The sequence below is a fragment of the Callithrix jacchus genome, chromosome X (genome assembly GCF_049354715.1).
Source record: "Callithrix jacchus isolate 240 chromosome X, calJac240_pri, whole genome shotgun sequence".
Classification (NCBI taxonomy): domain Eukaryota; kingdom Metazoa; phylum Chordata; class Mammalia; order Primates; family Cebidae; genus Callithrix; species Callithrix jacchus.
In genome coordinates this window covers 150,342,535-150,360,973 of record NC_133524.1, presented here as the reverse complement: position 1 = coordinate 150,360,973, position 18,439 = coordinate 150,342,535, and the positions used below count along the sequence as shown (strand labels likewise).

The window sequence follows — 18,439 nt, the reverse complement described above, 5'->3', positions numbered from 1 at the left end:
ACAAGGCTACAGGATGACAGAGACGCACACTGGAGAGGTGCAGCCGGCAGCCCCCGGCGCTGGGGACAGGCCTGGACGGCAGCTCCCTCACGGGTCAGCGAGCCCACCCTGCCGACGCCACCGCCATCTCAGCCTCCAGGCCTCCAGAACCGGAGGCCACACGTTTCTGTGGCTTTGACCCCACAGTCTGTGGTGCTTGGTCACGGCAGCCCCAGGAGTCACAGGAAGCCCCGGCCCCATGGAATAGCGGGAGTGGCCCTGCCCTGTGCCTTGCTGAGCCGCTGTGTCAACAGTGAGCTCTTCCCAGCCACTGGCACAGAAGAAAACAGAACTACGTTAACACACAAGTGACTGTGTGGGATGATGTATTTATGTATCAAAGCCACCCACACAGTAGGCATTTAGAAAACACATTAACAGGCAAGGGACACTTCTCACTACTGGCCGGCCACCCAGCTACTCACATCCACGCAGTCATAGCTGCAACTTCTCTACTGGGGAACAGTCACTTGACCTGTTCACACAAACATGCTATGGGGCATGTTGCCCATGGGATGTTCAAAATGCCAGCTGTGCTGGGCAACCGCTTCCTTCACCCCAGCCCTTGGTGGCTACAGATAATAAAGTGGGTGCCTCCCCAATGCCAGAGTCATCATGAATAGCTGACTACCGCTAAGGGTTATGCACCAGGGCTGAGGACGCTGCCTACAGGCTTGCTCCATCCCAGCAAATGGCCCTCTCGGAAGGGGCAGCACTGCAAGGCCCAGGCCCTGCACCTTGCCAGCAGAGCGCTCACCTAGGACTTCATCAGTTGCTATTTTCATATCACTGTTTGCTTGCTCTTGAAGTTGGTGTTGTTTTAGTTACTGGTGAGGGCAAAATGCTTTTGAACTGTGCTTACTGGTCACCTGCACCGCTCATGCGCACAGCAACACCAGAGAACGCCACAAGCTCTGGCAGGGACAGGCTTCTGGCTTGTGGATCAATGAACTGCAGCCAAAAGGGCAGGTGGCTAGTTCCCTCCCAAGAGTAATCTGACCAGTTGTTCTGGAAGCTCAACCTAAGTAAAGCCAGAAAGGAACAACCTGGAATACCATGCTTATGGCTGGACAAACGGTTTTAAATCTTTGGTGTCTGGTGCAGAGTCAACCCTATGCTGTGTGACAGGAGGAACGAGGCAGCCCCACCTCCAGGCAGGGCAGCGGGTCTAGACCAACACCTGGTCCCACCCCCAGGTTCGGACTCAGTTGGTCCAGGGGGCCCAAGCAGGACTGTTTTTCAGGCTCCTGGGCACTGCTGCTGCATTTGCCCTCATCTGTGTGCTCTGGAAGACATCCCTATACTAGGTTGTATGGCGGCCCTGAAAACATATGTGCATATCTTGTGGGTGTGACCTTCTTCAGGAAAAGGGTCTGCGCAGATGTAATGAATGCCAACATAAGATTATCCTGGATTATCCAGCTGGGCCCTATGTCCAATGACTGGTGTCCTTTATAAGAGACAGAAGGGAAGACACAGACGAAGAGAAAGAGACTGTGTGATGACAGAGGCAGAGACTGGGGTAATAGCTCTAGAAGCTCAGGGACCCCAAGGACTGCAGGCTACCAGCAGAGGCTAAGACACAGGCTTGAAACTGATTCTCTCAGCACCTGCAGAGACCAGCCTTGCCCAACGGACGCGGTGGCTTACGCCTATAATCACATGACTTTGTGAGACCAAGATGGGAGGATCGCTTGAGGTCAGGAGTTCAAGACCAGCCTGTCCAACATACCAAAACCCTGTCTCTACTAAAAGTACAAAAATTAGCTGGGCATGGTGGCATGCACCTGTAATCCCAGCTACTGGGGGGGCGGGGGCGCTTAGGCAAAAGAATCGCTTGAACCCTGCAGGCAGAAGTTACAGTGAGCTGAGATGGCACAGATGTGCTCCAGCTTGGGTGACAGACCAAGATTGTGTCTTCAAAAAAGAAAGGAAAAAGCCAGCCTTGTCTAGCTTCCAGCACTGTGAAGGAGTTTCTGTTGTTTCAAGCCCAAGTCTGCATTGCTTCATTCCAGCAGCACAGTCAGCTCATACACCCTCCCTCCAAAGAAGGTAAATGCTCTTGTAGAAAAAATTGCATGATTAGAATTTAAATGTAGCAACTGTGAGCAGAGAAGCTATCCGTACCTTTAACATTTTCCCAACCACAATCTGATGGATACCTGGCTTAAAGAAGGGGAAAAGTCGCTCCCCTTGCCCTTGCAGATGCTGAGAAAGCCCTCAGGCCAGGCTAATTTTTAGAAGGCCTGATATTCCAATTCTAGCCAGCCTCACACTCAAATAGCAGGAAGCCCTGTGAGGAAGCCTGGGGTGGATTCACAACATCCCGTTCGCAACCAGGGCTGCTTGGGGGACAGCAGGAAGGCAGGCCCGGGTGCTGGGGAGTCAACTTCCAACTTCGTTTCCTTTGCTAGAATTGCAGGGTTCATGCCCAGGGCTCTGACATCCTAGGAAATTTCCAGAATCTTGTAAAACAAGTAGACTCGTCTGTTCTTCATAACTGGGCAACAATACTCTTAGTGAAGATAAAAGCATGCTTCAGTGTTAGAAAAAGTGTTCCTGTGTGAAGCACCTTCCAACAGACCACAGGTGGTCACCATGACTCTAAACTCGAAGCAGCAAAAGGAAACACAAATGGATAAATGTGACCACAGAAAATCAACTTCAAGGCCAAGAAACACTAGTAGTTTAGTGGGCTGTGACGCCCACACCTATGATCCCAGCTACTCACGAGGCTGAGGCCAGATCACAGCAGTGAGCTGTGATTGTGCCACTGTCCTCCCACCTGGGTGACAGAGAGAGCCCTTGTCTCAAAACAAGAAACAAAGAAACACTAGTAACAAAGTCAAAGCTAATCCTGGTCAAGGACAGAGAGTTTCGAAAAGCAACAAAAGTAAAATGGATAAAAGATATGAGCAGCCCAGTGGGGCATAGTGGCTCACGCCTGTAATCCCAGCACTTTGGGAGGCCAAGGAGGGCAGATCACCTGAAGTCAGGAGTGAGACCAGCCTGGCCAACATGGTGAAACACCCATCTCTACTAAAAATACAAATATTGGCCCAGCATGGTGGCTCATGCCTGTAATCTCAGCACTTTGGGAGGCCAAGGCAGGTGGATCACCTGAGGTCAGGAGTTCAAGACCAGCCTGGCCAACATGGTAAACTCCCGTCTCTACTAAAAATACAAAAATTAGATTGGCGTGGTGGCAGGTGCCTGTAATGCCAGCTACTCAGGAGGCTGTGGCAGCAGAATCACTTGAACCCAGGAGGTGGAGGTTGCAGTGAGCCAAGATCCCACCACTGTACTCCAGTCTGGGTGAGAAAATCAAAACTCTGTTTCAAAAAAAAAAAAAACAGTATGAGCAGCCCATTCAGAAGCAGAACTAAAAAAGGTCCTTACTCCTCAGGAACAATGCTTAAGCTCACTCTTAACAGAGAACTGCATGCCTAGTGAATGACAAAACCCCAAATGGGCTTTCCCACCCCCTCCTTGGCAAGGCTAGGGAAATAGGGATGGGGAGAGTTGGGAAACCAAGCTCCAACGAGGGAGAGAGAAAGAAGGGAAGACACAGACAAAGAGACTGTGTGATGACAGAGGCAGAGACTGGGGTGATGGCTCTATAAGCCCAGGGACCCCAAGGACTGCAGGCTACCAGCAGTGGCTAAGACACAGGCTTGAAACCGACTCTCTCCATGCCTGCAGAGACCAGCCTTGCCAAATGTGGCGACTCATACCTGTAATCACAGGACTTTGTGAGACCGAGGTGATCTGCCGCCTTGACCTCCCAAAGTATTGAAATTACAGGCGCAAGCCACTGTGTTCATGTTCAGGTACCGCCTAACCCATCACCCATGCTCAGTGGTGTCACTTCTCAGAATCTACCCCAAAGATATGCTCAACTAATGCAAAAGGATTTTTACTGTGCCATTATTTGTGGTAACAAAAAGACTGGAAACAACCCAAATGTCCATCAAGAGTGACTAGTTAAATACACATCGGTCTCACTGCAAAATGGAATAGCATGCGGTCCAAAAGGACAGCAGCCGTGTACACTGTAAGAGGGCAGCACTCCCAGAGCACAGCAGTGCGTGGGTCAGTGGCCAGTAGGAGGAAGAGTTGCCACCCAGCTCTGCCCAGGGAAGCGGGGAAGCAGTTCTCCCTGAGAGCACCTGGCCGCCATTCTTGACTTCCCCAGTGGGAAGTGGATGAAGAGGGAGGGATTAGCCCAAGGCAAGTGGTTGAAGCAGACAGAAGGCAACAAGAAGAGCAGTGCATCAGGCCTGCTCGGGACCGCAGCTGCCCTACAAGAGGGGACCAGTAGACCCAGAACTGAAGCCTAAAGCACCGCAGCAGGCTCCTGGGGCTCCAGGCAGCACCCCACTTGTGGTCACCGAGCCCTTCATCCTGGGCTAGGCAGGCAGAAGAAATCACAGACAGCATGTTCCCGGGCATGTCCTCGGCAGGCAGTGTCCTTGCGCTGGCCGGCTCTACTCAATGCACTCCATGACGTGTATCTGCAGGGTGTCCATATCAGGGGCCTGATACTGGCACTTGGGACAGCAGAAGTCAGGTGGCTCCTCAGGGGGGCTCCTCCTCTGGTTGGGCTGAGCCAGGAGAAAGGAGTGGTGGGCTGGGAAAAGAGAAGAGTCTGAAGCGAGGGGAGGATGGAGAGGACGGAGACTTGGAGGGACTGTGAGACAGGCCTGCAGGCCTCCCTTAGCCTCAGGTCAGGGGCTGGGCTACCGATGGGGTGACCAGTGCGAGCTCCCGCTGTCAAGACTCCGGAGAGCGACAGGAAGGTCCAGCTGTGACCTCCTGCAGCACAGCGCCCGCCCTCCCCACCCACCTCCCCCTCCTCCCGCAGGCCCAATGCTTGCTCACTCACCGGGTGCAGGGGGCAAGGGGGTCGGAGAGACCTCTACATGCCGCTTCCTCATGTCCTCAATCCTTTGAAAACAGAAACCGTCCAGTCAAGGCACATGCTTCTGTAAAGCTCCATGGCTGGACTAGTGTCAGAGAAGCTCTTGGAAGCTCAGGTGAGAGGAGAGGGGCCGCAGTGAGTCCTAACCCAGAACGCCAGAAGCCATCCATCTCCTGCAGTCACCACTGGCAACCCCCTAGTGTTGCACCCACTGCTCACAGGGGCAGACTCTCAGAGGCCCACCTGGCCGACTCCTGACAGCTGGCCTTCAATTTGCTGTACTCCCTCTGCAGCTGCTCCAGCTGCTCCTGCAACAGCTCCTTCTTCTCAGCCAGCTTCTCCCGGGCCTGCCTTTCAGCCTGGAAGTCCGCCTTGTAGATGTCCGCCTGGCAAATCCAAGAGAGAGCGATGTGCCCACCACAAGCCAGCCACCCACTGAGCACTGTGACAGGCACAAAGGAAACAGATATGTCTGCAAGTGACACCAAGTGCACTGAGAGGTCAAGGAGCAGCACAAGTGGCTGAGAAGCTTACGAAAGGCCACCACAAAATGACGCCAAACAGGCCAGGCATGGTGGCTCATGCTTGTCATCTCAGCACTTTGGGAGGCTGGAGTGGGTGGATCACAAAGTCAAGAGATTGAGAGCGGCCAGGCCAAAATCGTGAAACCCGGTCTCTACTAAAAATACAAAAATTAGCCGGGGCTGGTGGAGAGCGCCTGTAATCCCAGCTACTTGGGAGGCTGAGGCAAGAGGATGGTTTCAACCCAGGAGGCGGTGATTGCAGTGAGCTGAGATCCTGCCATTGCACTCTGGCCTAAGCAACAAGAGCAAAAATCCATCTCAAAAAGAAAACACACACACACAGAAAGACACCAAAGAGACACAGCAGGTCCCAGCAGGAGGGCGGGCCAGAGAGGAGAGCCCTGACCTGCGCCTTCAGCACCGGAACCGTCTCCATCACCATCTTGTGCTGCTCGGCCTCCTCCTTCAGCTTATCGATCAGCTCCTGTTTGGCCACCAGGGCCTCCTCAGCCTGCTGGAGCTGCTGCTTGAGATCTTCCAGCTGCATTCCCTAAAGACAGGCAAGGGGAGCTGACGGACCCTCGTTGGCCGAGGGCGGAACTGGCAGGGAACTGAGAAGGACAAAACAGTGGCCCTGGCTGACCAAGCTGGGCGATGCCAGCCGCTTGATTTTAGGGCCCGCTGCAGGATCTCAGCATGAATAGGGAGAAGACCGCATCCTCTTGCGGCCCAAAAGGACAGAGCAGATGCTGAGGTTTTCTTCAGGACCAAAGAGGCCACACTGAGGTCACCTGGCACAACCTCCCAGCTGGGCGGACATTCCCTTCCCAGAATCCCCAGCTGCACAGCCCTCCTCCCACCCTTCACAGGACATGGGCCATGCCCATGCACAGCGAGCTGGCCCGTGCCTGCTGCATGCACGGCTGAACTGAGAGCCCTCGCCCTTTCCACTCTGCACCTGGTCAGAGGTGCGCTCATCCCACACCGGCATCGCCAGCCCCCCCACACACACAGACACACACTGCCAACCCTTCCCTCCAGAGATTATGTGGCCACTTGTGTCACTAACTCTTCCTCATGTGACCTTGCTTCAAGCTTTGACAGTGTCCTGCTAAAATGGGATCACTAGCAAACTGCACCCAGCTTAGGTCCGAGGAGGACAAACTAGGAAAAGGCTCCTAGCCAACATTGGGGTGGAAACGTTGCCGGGCTTACCTTGGCTTGGGGGAAACTGAGCCAGGAGCGCAGATGCTGATGGCTGGCAAGAGGGAATATCCACAGAGATAAGATATCCCCAGCCCCATAGAGGACGCATCCTGAGGCTCTGCCCCAGCCCCCCATTATGGTGGCCTGCCAACATTCCTGAGAGCAACATCCCAGGGTCGCCATCTCCCTACAGCTTCCCTGAGCTGTCACAGCTGCAGCCTGACAAAGGTCTAGGGCAAGTCAAGGATCCCTACCAAATGCCCACTCTCAAGGTTCAGGGATGTGGGGAGAGGAAGAGGCAGGGCTAGCCCTAGAGCCCCGGCGGCCGCACTCACTCGCTTCCGCTCGCTGCTCACCACACTGCTCTTGATGTGGTTGTCGTATTCTTGGAAGAGCTGGTGATAGGCCACCTGCAACTGAGCCAGCTTCCGCCTGAGGAAAAGTGGCATGCGCTGGAGAAACCACCTCAGGCCAGTCCTGCCACAGTTCCGCCTGCTTCCACCTCTACCCGCCTGTCCCTCCTGTGCATCCCAGGCCTGGAGTGGGGTCTTCCAAGGCTGGGTGAGGATTCCTGAAGCTGTTGGCTCTGAGGCAGGCTTTGCTGGTCCAGTCACCAGGAAGTTAATATCATTTTCCTTAAAGCTAACATGTTTAAATATTTATAATAAAATCATGGCCAGATATAATTCCCATACTTTGAGAAGCCAAGGCAGGAGGTTGGCTTGAGCTCAAGAGTTTGAGACCAGCCTGGGCAACATGGCAAAACTCCAAGTCTACCAAAAATACAAAAGTTAGCCGGGTGTGGCAGCCTGCGCCTGCAGTCCCAGCTACTTCGGAGGCTGAGGTGGGAAGATTGCTTGAGCCCACGAGGCACTAGGTAAGCCCACAGTAAGCCGAGATAATGCTCCTGCACTCCAGCCTGGACGATAGAGCAAGACCCTCTCTTGAAAATAATAGTAGTAATAATATAACAGTAACAACAATACAACTGAACTACCCTGCACTCTTCAAAACTGTGAACTTCACAAACAACTCAGAAAGGCCGGGTAACTGTTCTAATTAAAGGGGACTGAAAAGGCACGCCAAGGACAGGAACCTGAGGCCACAGGTTGGATGCTGGTAGGAAGGGGACATTGGGGGTATTTTTGTTGTCTTTCTGTTGCCAAGGCTGGTCTTGAACTCCTAGGCTTAAGTGATCCACCTACCTTGGCCTTCCAAAGTGCTGGGATTACAAGCATGAGCCACAGCACCCAGCCTGGAGGGGGTTTGAAAGGACAAGTCCCCTAATGACCTGGTGGCTAAGAAAAGAAGTACAAAAAAGGCCATGTGTGGACACACAGTGAAACGTGGTCTGGATAGCAGATGGCATGATTGTATCAAAGACAAACTGGTTGTCATCATGGTCGCCTCTACTGTTAGCAAAGCTAAGTGACAGAATGGGCCCACAGCCACAGACAGAATATGAAGGACTCCCCAGAAGGCAGAAAGGACCATAGACCCACCGCTTCTTGGCCTTTTGGCTGAGAACAAGTGTAGAACCAAAGACCCTGTGATGCGGCCCTGCCCCCATGACTCACTTCTCCTCCGAGGCGGCCTGTCGCTCCATGCGAAGTGCAGCCTCCACACTCTGGCCCTGCATGCGCAGCTGGTCCACCTGCACACTGTGCTGCTGCTGCAGCGCCTCACGCTCGCTCTCTAGCTGCCGCACCTGCTCACTGGCCGCCCGAGCCCTGGCACAGGGAAAGAGCAGACTCAGGGAGGATGAACGGGGGAGAGGAGCGGCTACACGCAGGGCATCGGCAGAAGGCGTCTGCTCCGAACACCCTGTGACTATAAGCCAATGCAAGGCAGCAGGGTGAAGACACTGTCACCAGACACGAGGACACCCGCAGTGCCCGGGCCAGGTGACAGGAGCCCTCAGAACTGCCCACGGAACTCCAATGGGGGGCTGCTGGAGGCCCCAGCAAAAGCAGTCTCTGTGGAGAGGGTCAGGAGAGACCGTTCTACAAGTGAGACACAGCCCACCGGGGTGTACAAGCACTGAACTCAATGCAGACCAGGCCTCGGCCCCATCCCTGCTGCTGCCTGGAGCTCTGCTGGCATCCCAGATGCGCTGCGTGGAGGCTCAGTTCCCTTAACCTGCAGTTTCCACGCTCTGGCCTCATCCCACGGCTCCGAGCCCTTCCACGGCCTCCACTGCAGGACGATGGTGGGTGCTTCTGTGCAGACCCTGGGTGGCCTCTGGCCACAGTAGACATAGCCCTCTTCCAGTCACCCCAACTCCGCCTGACAGGTCTGGCTGCCTGGCTCTCTCCGCTCTGTGCCTGCCCGCACTCTGCCGCCACACCCTGCCTGGGCTCCCTCTGCCCATCAGAGCCCAAGTCAAGCTCGCCTCCCCTTTGCCTTGCTGGTTGCCCCAAGTGTGCTCTGACCACCTACTGTGCCGGGATGGCTGGGGCCCTGTGGCAGCTGATTCATCTGTCTGGACGGTAGAAGCAGGGCCGAGTAAGAACCACGAAAACCTCCCTGACCTTTGACCCAATGGTCCCACTTTGAAGAACCAAGACCCCTTTTCAAAAGAGAGTAACCAGCAGGCCCAAGGTCCCTGCACCTGGGCTGTTTGTAGACACATCATTGCCATGAGCACCCACTCTGCTGCTGGGAGTCAGAGATTTAGGTACCTGCCTGGCAGACAATGCTGACAGGACCCACCCCCAGTAAACACCCAGGATGCTGAGTCTCTAGTGGGCAACCCTGGGCAGGAACTTGGCCCATGTGGGAGGCACTTCTTACTGTGCGCCTCACAAGTTGGGAGGAGCCTGGGACACAGTTTCTCCAAATCCACCTGCAGCTCCTGCCCTGTGCCCTTTTCCCTGTCATCAACCTCGGCCACGAGGGTGACTGTGCACCGGTCCTAGAAATCCTTCCAGAGAACTAGAAACTGTGGGTGTGGGCTTGGAGCCCTCAAAATGCCTCTTAAGGAAATAATCCAAACTCCATCAAAGGGTCTGAGAGTATGGAGAGCTGGCTGGGACCCAGGTCCTGGATGCCTGGCCCAGACCTCTCCCAACGCCTGCCCTGAAGTGTTTATGCAGCCTGCCCTGTTTATCCTCATCAAGGAGCACCCTGGAGGCCCCTAAACCTACCTCGTGCTTTCTGAAACTCTGGAAGGGGCCTCCAGAGATGGCTCCCCACCACTCACCGACCCTCCAGAGCCTGGCATTCCTTAGTGGCAGCCTCCAAGCGACTCTGGCTTTCCTGGAGCTCCCCGAGCAACGACGTCACCTGGGCTTTCACAGAGGCCTTGTCCTCAGCCATCTGCTGCAGGAGAAAAAGCCACTTCCTGTCAGCACTGCGTTCTCCCCAGCTGCCCACTCCTGCCACCTGCAAGCCCCAGGGCAGCCCACAAGCAGCTGAGGCCTGCCTCATGAGCCCAAGGGCCCCCAACCCTCCCCAGCTTCCCACCTTCACCCTGTGCCGCAGGGTGACACACAGATGGGGCAGAAAGAGATCCCCAAAGAGACGAAGAAGTACAAAGGTGCCTTGAGATTGTCCACAGGCCGTGATCACTAAACCGAGTGGCTTTGTAGCTGTGGCCCCAGGAGAGTCTCTCAGCTCTCTGAGACTTGGGAAAAAAGGAAGCCAGGCACAAACACAGCAAAGGACACACAGGCCCTAGACACACCCGGGGCCACCAGGATGGAGAGTCTGTGCAAAGCAACAGTGGATAGTGAACTGTGTTCAACACTGGGAAGTGCAGAACCCCTCGGCAGGCACGCTCCACTCAAACCCCTGCACTGAGACACCCGGCCACCACCTCACAGGCCCCCTGGGACACCCCAGCCCGTCCTGACTGAGCTCCCGTCTAGAAACACTCAGGGCTGTCCAAAGCGATTGCTGTCTCTGTTCCAGCCAACACCTGACCTCCCTTTCTTAGAACACTTACTAGACAGGGCTTCCCCTGTCCCTTTGAGACACCTGTGTAGCACCCACCACCCAGGGTCTTCCCCGAGGGCCCCGCAGCCACCCCCTGGAAATGGAATCCTCGGGAGGGACGGGGCCCAGTGTCCAAGTCTCCGAGGGAGGGAAGAATCCCAAGCTGGGTAACAACCGGCAGCTCCCACACAAGGCCGGCCTCGTGGCAAGGACACTGGCCGCCCTGTCGTCTTTCACTGGAGCCCCCTCGCCCCCTCCGGACTCCCTCATTCCAGCTTCACAAAGCCAGGCCGCCTCTGCTGGGGCAGGAACAGAGCTCGGCTCTCCCCCGCACAAGCAGGCGTTTCTGAAGAAAATCTCTTTTCTCAGCTTGAACATAAGGCCGGCTTTTATGTATCTTCAATGCCGGTGTCCTTGTAAAAAGAGGAGGACAGGCACAGTGGCCCACGGGGACAAGGCTACAGGATGACGGAGACGCACACTGGAGAGGTGCAGCCGGCAGCCCCCGGCTCTGGGGACAGGCCTGGACGGCAGCTCCCTCACGGGTCAGCGAGCCCACCCTGCCGACGCCACCGCCATCTCAGCCTCCAGGCCTCCAGAACCGGAGGCCACACGTTTCTGTGGCTTTGACCCCACAGTCTGTGATGCTTGGTCACGGCAGCTGTAGAAAACTCAGCCACTTCCCACACGGTAGATCAGCACCTTAAGCTCGGTGCTCCAAGCTCTGAGTGGAACAGCGTGCACAGCCCACGATCCACGCCTTTCCCGAAGGGAGTGGAGCCTGCCTGTGGCAAGTGCCAGGTGCCAGCCAGCAAGTTTCATCTCCACCACTTCTCCCCACCTTGCCCCTCAAAGGCAGCACAGCCCCTTCCTGACTCCCGTTTCCAGGATCCTGCCTTCAGCCAAGCCCATATACAAAGGCGCTGAAGCCGGTTGGTCGATGCTAACAACATGATTTATGGGGGGAGCCTTGGGCCACACGGCTGGCCACCCGGGTGCCCGTGCCTACATGACCCACCCCCCATGGAAACCCCAACTGCCATAGCAGGGGTGAGCTTCCCTGGTTGTGACTCCGTGCGTACTGTCCCACACCGTTGATGAAAGAAATAGCTGCTGTCTGCCCAGCTGCCTGGGCGAAGAGCCACAAAGGCGCACATCTCGTCTCTCCTGAACTCTGCCCCGTGCACCCTGAGCCTTTGCTGACCATAACCTGTGTCCTTTCCTTATAATAAACCACGACTAGGAATGTGACAGCTTTTCTGAGTTCTGAGCCCTCCCAGCACAGCATCGAGCCCCAGGTGCTCTTGGGGACCCGACCACAGGTTCCTGGTAGAACACGGGCATCCCCTTGGGTTTTCTGAGCCTGCTCCTGCCCCGGCTACCTGCTGGCATCTCTTCAGGTGCTCCACCTCCCGCAGGGCCTGCTCCTTCTGCCTCTTCAGGTCGAGCTTCTCCAGGCTGAGTCTCTCCACTAGTTTCCTGGCCTCCTGGAATTTGCACATGAGGAACTCCTTTTCTTCCCTCTGGCTGGCTTGGAAATGCAGAAGCTCCTCACAGCGCTCCCGCAGCATCTGATTGCTCTGCCGGATGGCATCTGGTGGCAGAGGGGACAGCAAAGGGGAGCTGGGTAGCCCGGCCCATCGGGCTCCGCCTGGGCCCACAGGGGCCTAGGGTTCAGGAAGTCAGAGGCCAGAAGCAGGGCGCAGTGTCTCATGCCTGTAATCCCAGCATTTTGGGAGGCTAACTGACCATCCTGGTGCCCCCCCGCCTCATAATACCATGCAGCCTCTCTCAGGGGTGGTCGGCGTCTCAACCCTCCCTTCTGTTTCTTTAAACACTTCCAAAATCAGTTATACTAATGCCCCTCTGTTTTTCCAAGAAAATACCAAACACATCAGCTTCACTTGGTCAGGAGTTCCAGACCAGCCTGGCCAACATGATGAAACCCCATCTCTACTAAAAATATAAAAAGTAGCCACAGTGTATGCGCCTGTAGTCCCGGCTACTCAGGAGGCTGAGTCAGGAGAATCACTTGAACCTGGAGGTAGAGCCAAGACTGTGCCACTGCACTGCAGCCTAGGGAACAAGAGCGAAACTCTGTCTCAAAAAAAAAGTATGTGTCAAATGCCACTTTTTTTAATTTTTATTTTGTAGAGACAGGGTCTTGCTATGTTGCCCAGGCTGGTCTCAAATTCTTGGCCTCAAGTGATCCTCCCACCTCAACCTCCTGACATTCTGGGATCATAGGCCTGAGCCACTGCACATGGCCTTATGCCACTTTCTTTGCCAGTGACTGGAATTCATTTGTATTCTGGTCAGTCTGAGGTGTGCCTGCCCTTGGACGCCCAGTACTGGTCCTTCCCGGCCTACATCTCTGCTGTCTTCTGGATCAGGGGTCCTGACATCCCTGCAGACTCATAGAGTCGGCCTCCCAGGTAAACTTCACTGCAGCATTGCTGATTGCAGCCTGAGAGGCTCAGAGGCTTGGACCAGGCAAGTTAGTGGCTTCTCTGAGCCTCAAAGTCCTCATCTGCATAGTCAACAGAGACAATAACATCCACCTTACAAGAAAGCAGAAAACAAACGGGAAAAACCGCTGGTCCGCCCCTCGTCAGGCATGTGCCAGGGCCAGGCAGTCAGCTGAGGCCACGGGAAGGAGAGCCCCACACCCAGGAAACACCCCAAGTAGTGAAGGAGCCATCTGAGAACACAAAACTGATCAGTGATGTGCAAAGGTTTAGCAACTACAGAGCTGGATAAAATGGGGCAGGCAGGAGCTTCATGTCACCCAGTGATCAAAACCCTCAACCAACTAACGAGCGCAACATTCCCACCATCCCCCCATCAGAATCCTGCTCGTTCTGCCCACAGCTCAGCTCACCTGCAACTTTTCTTTTTTTTTTTTTTTTTTTTTTGAGATGGAGTTTCACTCTTGTCACCCAGGCTGGAGTGCAGTGGCGCAATCTTAGCTCACTACAACCTCCGCCTCCCAGGTTTAAGCAATTCTCCTGCCTCAGCCTCCCCAGTAGCTAGGATTACAGGCGCCTGCCACCACACCCAGCTAATTTTGTACTTTTTGTAGAGACAGGGTTTCACCATGTTGGCCAGGATGGTATGGAACTCCTGACCTCAGGTGATCCACCTGCCTTGGCCTTCCAAAGTGTTGGGATTACAGATGAGACACTGTGCCCAGCCTGCAACTTGTCTTTTTAAAATGTTCTTGGGCTGGGCGCGGTGGCTCACACCTGTAATCCTAGCACTTTGGGAGGCCGAGGTGGGTGGATCACCTGAGGTCAGGAATTCAAGACCAGCCTGGCCATCATGGTGAAACCTCATCTTTAAAAAAAAAAAAAATTGTGAATTAAAAATAAAAATGTTCTTAACTGAGGTAAAATTCACATGACATCAAATTCACCATTTTAACTTATTCAGCGGTTTTCAGTGTATTGATAAGGCTGTGCAACCATCAATACTATCTAACTCCCCAGTCCCTCCTCATCTGCCTCTGCCTCTGCAGATTGGCCTCCTTGGGACATGTCACATAAGTGGAATCACACACTATGGACATGCAACTTCTTTCCATGAGTCTCCCCCTAAAGATTCTAAGCACAAGAGAATTCTCCAGCCCCAGGTGCCGATGGCGCTGAGGTAGGGCCCCTGTCCTGGAGCAGGCAGGTCATGTTGGGCCTCCATGCCCCAGCAGGAACTCTCCAATTCAGCCTCGCCCTCGAGGAGACCAAGCAGCCCCTCGACAGCAAGCTGACTGTACTGGGCCTTCCTCCCTGGAAGGAAAGGCGATTTGCCTTGACAGGAAGACACATTGCAGGCATAGGCCTTCTCCCTGCCTATAGGGTTGAAGCCTACAGAGTATGTGAGTTGACCACAGTCCAGCAAAGGTGGCACGGGAGTGGGCCCATGACAGTGGCCTCCACTGGTCACGGCACATGCCACCTCGCCCAAGAGCTGCCAGCCAGGACACAGAGAGCCAAATGAATACACAATTGAGGTGCCAGCTCAGGGATGGCACACCCTGAGCTGCAAGGAAGGGGTGTTGTCCTCCAGGATAAGATGGACACTTAGGCCTAAGTCCCCACCAGGAACCAAAGGATGAAGCAAAGTGGGCTACGGGCCCCACCACGCCCAGTGAGCCACGTGGGGAGTCTATGTGCCCCCTCCCTGCAGCTCTAGGACTGGCAATTTAGAACGTCCCCACAGCAGAAAGCCAAGATTGTACGGTGGGTGCTACCTGGCCCCCCCGGGCTAACCCAGGCCCATGAGAGCAGTGGCGATAAGAGGGGGTGGGAGGAAGAGGGGCAGGGGCTGGGGGTGTCATCACACCCGGGGCACGGGCAGGAGCATGCAACTGAGCCCTGAACCCATGACGACCTGGAGCTGAGCGGCACAAGGATGTGAGGTGCCCAGATGGCAGCCTACGAAAGAAGTCCCTGGTCCTAGTCACTAGGCCGGGTATGGGAGGTCGGCCTTCACCTCCGCTGAGGTGTCTGAGGGTAGGAGGGGGGAACGCACTTTTCCCAAGACAGACCCTGCTCTCTATAAGGGCAGACCCTGCCCGTTTCCAGGACAGGCCCCACCCCCTCTCTGGGCAGACCAAACCTCTTCCCAGGGTCAACTCTGCCCCGTCCCAGGATGGACAGCACTGTGTCAGTGCTCAGTGCATGCACACAAAGGCCTGGATATGTTCGTCCAAACTGGAAGGTTCATTCCAGCTCCACAGTTCCCTGTAGGGTCCGCTGAGGCTGTCCCAGAGCCTGCCCACCAGCGTGCCTCTCCCTCTGCCCACCCCGGCTTCTTCCACTGTCCCACCTTTCCCTTCCCAGTACTGATCCTGAGAGCACTCTAAACTTCCTCCCTGCTAATCTACATCTCAGGGTCTACTCCTGAAACCAAGAGTGAGGCCAACACATCCCTATTCCAGGCCCAGGAAACACAGAGGTGCAGGTGGAGGGAGGATGCCTTCTCCTCAACAGGGCAGATCCCGACTCTTTCCTCACCTCGAAGCTCTTGATTCTCCTCCAGGCAGCGCTGGAGGGTCTCAGGAGCACCCTGCTCTGAAGGCAGGTGCAACATGGCCTGCTTCCCCAGAGGAGACTCTTCGCCCAGCACGTCCTGATCTGCTGCCGGGCCGCCACTGGGCTGCACCATCTCACACAGCTGGCTCTTCCAGAGGTGTCTGCTCATGCAACAGGGCCAGGGCTGCAAGAAGAAGGTAGCAGGGGAGTCACAGGAGCCCCACATGCTTACCCTGCAGGATGAGCCTACAAGTTCTAGGGCTACATTTTAAACAGAAAAAGGGCAATTCCCCTAGTGCCTCAGAATGTTTCTCCCATTCCAAAGGCGGGAAATGGAAGACTCACCAGAGGTGGGAGAGTCAGGAGAGGACTGTTCGTGGAGGGAGATGTCCTGACCCCTACACACCCCCACGCAGGAGAAGCAGAGGGTACCAGCCCCTCAGCCAGTGTAATAGGCTGAATGGTAGCCCCTGAAAAGATATGCCCATGTTCTAACCCCTGGAACATATAAATGTGATTTTATTTGGGAAAAGGTCTTTGCAGATACAGGATCTCAAGATGAGACCATTCTGGGTGACGGGGGTGGGCCCTAAACCCAACAACAAGTGTCTTTATGAGAGACAGAAGGGAGAAGCCAGCGGGAGACGCACAGGGTAGGGAGCTGTATGGGGACCGAGGCAGAGACTGGACAGAGACAGCCACAAGCCCAGGAATAACTGGGGCCACCAGAACCAGAGAGATGCAAGGGAGGGTCCCCTCTTAGAGCCTTTGAGGGTGCGGGCTTGCTAACCCTTGATTGTGGACTTCTGGTCTCCAGACTGTGAGATGACCACGTCTGCTGCTTTAAACCACCCACAGCAGCCCTGGGAAACTCATACACCTAGTAAGAGGGCTTACCACTCAGAGCCTGACGAGTGTTTCCTGGGATTAGGGGCAAGGGCAGAGGGGACATCTGGTGTGTAACAACACGTGCTGAGTAATCTAACAGTGGGGCTGTCAGCCTGAGACAGTGGGGCGGAGGGACAGGCTGAGTTGCTTGTGTTCTCTGGTGAACTAGAAGCAGACCACACAGGGCAGTGCCAGCCTGGAGCCCTTTGAAACCCTGCCCAGGAAGACTGACTACCGGGAGGTATAGGTACTGACAGAGACGAGGGAAGATGACTTTAACACTAAAGAAGCTCGGCCATTTTCCCGGACATAGCTGATAGCTTCCTCCTCGACGTACATTCCACCCTTGGCTCTCAGAACAGCCCCTTCTCCTGGCTTACTCCCTATCTTGCTGGCTGCTCCTGCCTAGGTACTCTCACTGGGTTCCCACCCTTCATGTTGGGTGCCCCAGGGCACTGACCTAGGGGACAATGTAATTGTGTAACTGTCTTCTCTGTAACTGTGTTCACTCCTGCAGGAGTTCTACCCAGTCTCATGGCTTCAACTCCAATCTTGCTGCTTAATTAGACCTCTTTTCTAAACTCCATATTCATTTATCGAACTCAACATTTCTACTTGGATACCTCGTAGTCCTCTCCAAATGAACCTCTCTAAGACCTAAGAGTCCCCAAAACCCAGATCTACCCAAGGCCTTCTTTGTTATCAGCTGATGGCAAATCCATCCTCCAGTTGTCAAAAGCCCTTTTTAATTCTCTCTCTCTCTCTCACACACACACACACACACACACACACACGAGCACATCTAATCCATCAGGAAATCCTGTCAAAATGTATCCTCCAACCCATCTGATCACACTAAGCAATTAACATTAACTGTTTAAGGTGTGATAATGATATTGTGGTTGTTTTTCAGAGTCCTGTCTCAGAGAGAGACACACTTAAATGTTTAAAGATGATGTCTGAATTCACTGCCAAATAATCAGAAAACTCCTAGGTATATACCCAAGAGAAATGAAAACACATGTCTCCACACGAATGCCTGTAGCAGCATTACTCATAGTAGCCAGAGTGGAAACAAACGAAATGTCCATCAACTAAGAATAAACAAAATCTAGTACATCCACATGCTATAACATGAACACATCTTGCAAATACTATGCTAAGAAAAATGAACAAGTCACAAAAGATTCAATATTGTATGATTCTATTTATATGAGATGTTCACAATAAGCAAATCCATACACATAAAGTGGATTAATGGTTGCTAGGGAGAGAGCCACTTAGAGCTGGGGGGAAGACAAGATGAGCTAAAGGGTATGGGGTTTCTTTGGGGGATGATGAAAATGTTCAGAAATTAGTGGCGATGGTTGCCCAACTCTGTGAATATACATACTACAAACCATTGAATTGTGCACTTTAAATGGATGAACTGTGTGCCAGGCTAATGACATCTCAAGCTGTTACTGAAAATAACAATGGTGGCCGGGCGTGGTGGTTCACACCTGTAATCCCAGCACTCTGGGAGGTCAAGGCAGGTGGAACACTTGAGGTCAGGAGTCAGAGACCAGCGTGGCCAACATGGCAAAACAAAACCCTGTATTTACTAAAAATACCGAAAAAAATAGCTGGGAGTGGTGGTGCATGCCTGTAATCCCAGCTACTTGGGAGGCTGAGGCAGGATAATCGCCTGAACCTGGGAAATGGAGATTGCAGGGAGCCAAGATCATGCCACAGCACTCCAGCCTGGACGACACAGTGAGACTGGGTCTCAAAAACAAAATAAAACAAAACAAAAAAACAGGCCGGGCACGATGGCTAGCACCTGTAATCCCAGCACTTTGAGAGGCTAAGGCAGGCAGATCACAAGGTCAAAAGATGGAGACCATCCTGGCCAA

The 18,439-nt window shown here is 54.2% G+C and overlaps 1 protein-coding gene across 8 annotated transcripts in view; it reads right to left on the bottom strand.

Moving 5' to 3' along the window:
• Positions 1-348: 348 nt before the first annotated feature.
• IKBKG (inhibitor of nuclear factor kappa B kinase regulatory subunit gamma) overlaps positions 349-18,439 on the bottom strand; it is a 25,540-nt gene continuing 7,449 nt past the window's right edge. For 2 of the 8 annotated variants that reach the window (XM_008990117.5, XM_078363706.1), the window contains exons 2-10: positions 15,639-15,840; positions 12,009-12,220; positions 9,893-10,011; positions 8,268-8,420; positions 7,026-7,122; positions 5,891-6,034; positions 5,204-5,346; positions 4,925-4,986; positions 349-4,669 (exon numbers count right to left, since the gene is read on the bottom strand). In XM_008990117.5, the coding sequence (XP_008988365.3) occupies positions 4,527-4,669; positions 4,925-4,986; positions 5,204-5,346; positions 5,891-6,034; positions 7,026-7,122; positions 8,268-8,420; positions 9,893-10,011; positions 12,009-12,220; positions 15,639-15,825 (1,260 nt within the window). In that variant the 5' untranslated portion in view covers positions 15,826-15,840 and the 3' untranslated portion in view covers positions 349-4,526. The remainder of the gene's footprint in view (positions 4,670-4,924; positions 4,987-5,203; positions 5,347-5,890; positions 6,035-7,025; positions 7,123-8,267; positions 8,421-9,892; positions 10,012-12,008; positions 12,221-15,638; positions 15,841-18,439) is intronic. The other 6 variants (XM_035289720.3, XM_008990119.5, XM_078363707.1 and 3 more) reach the window with 5 other exon arrangements.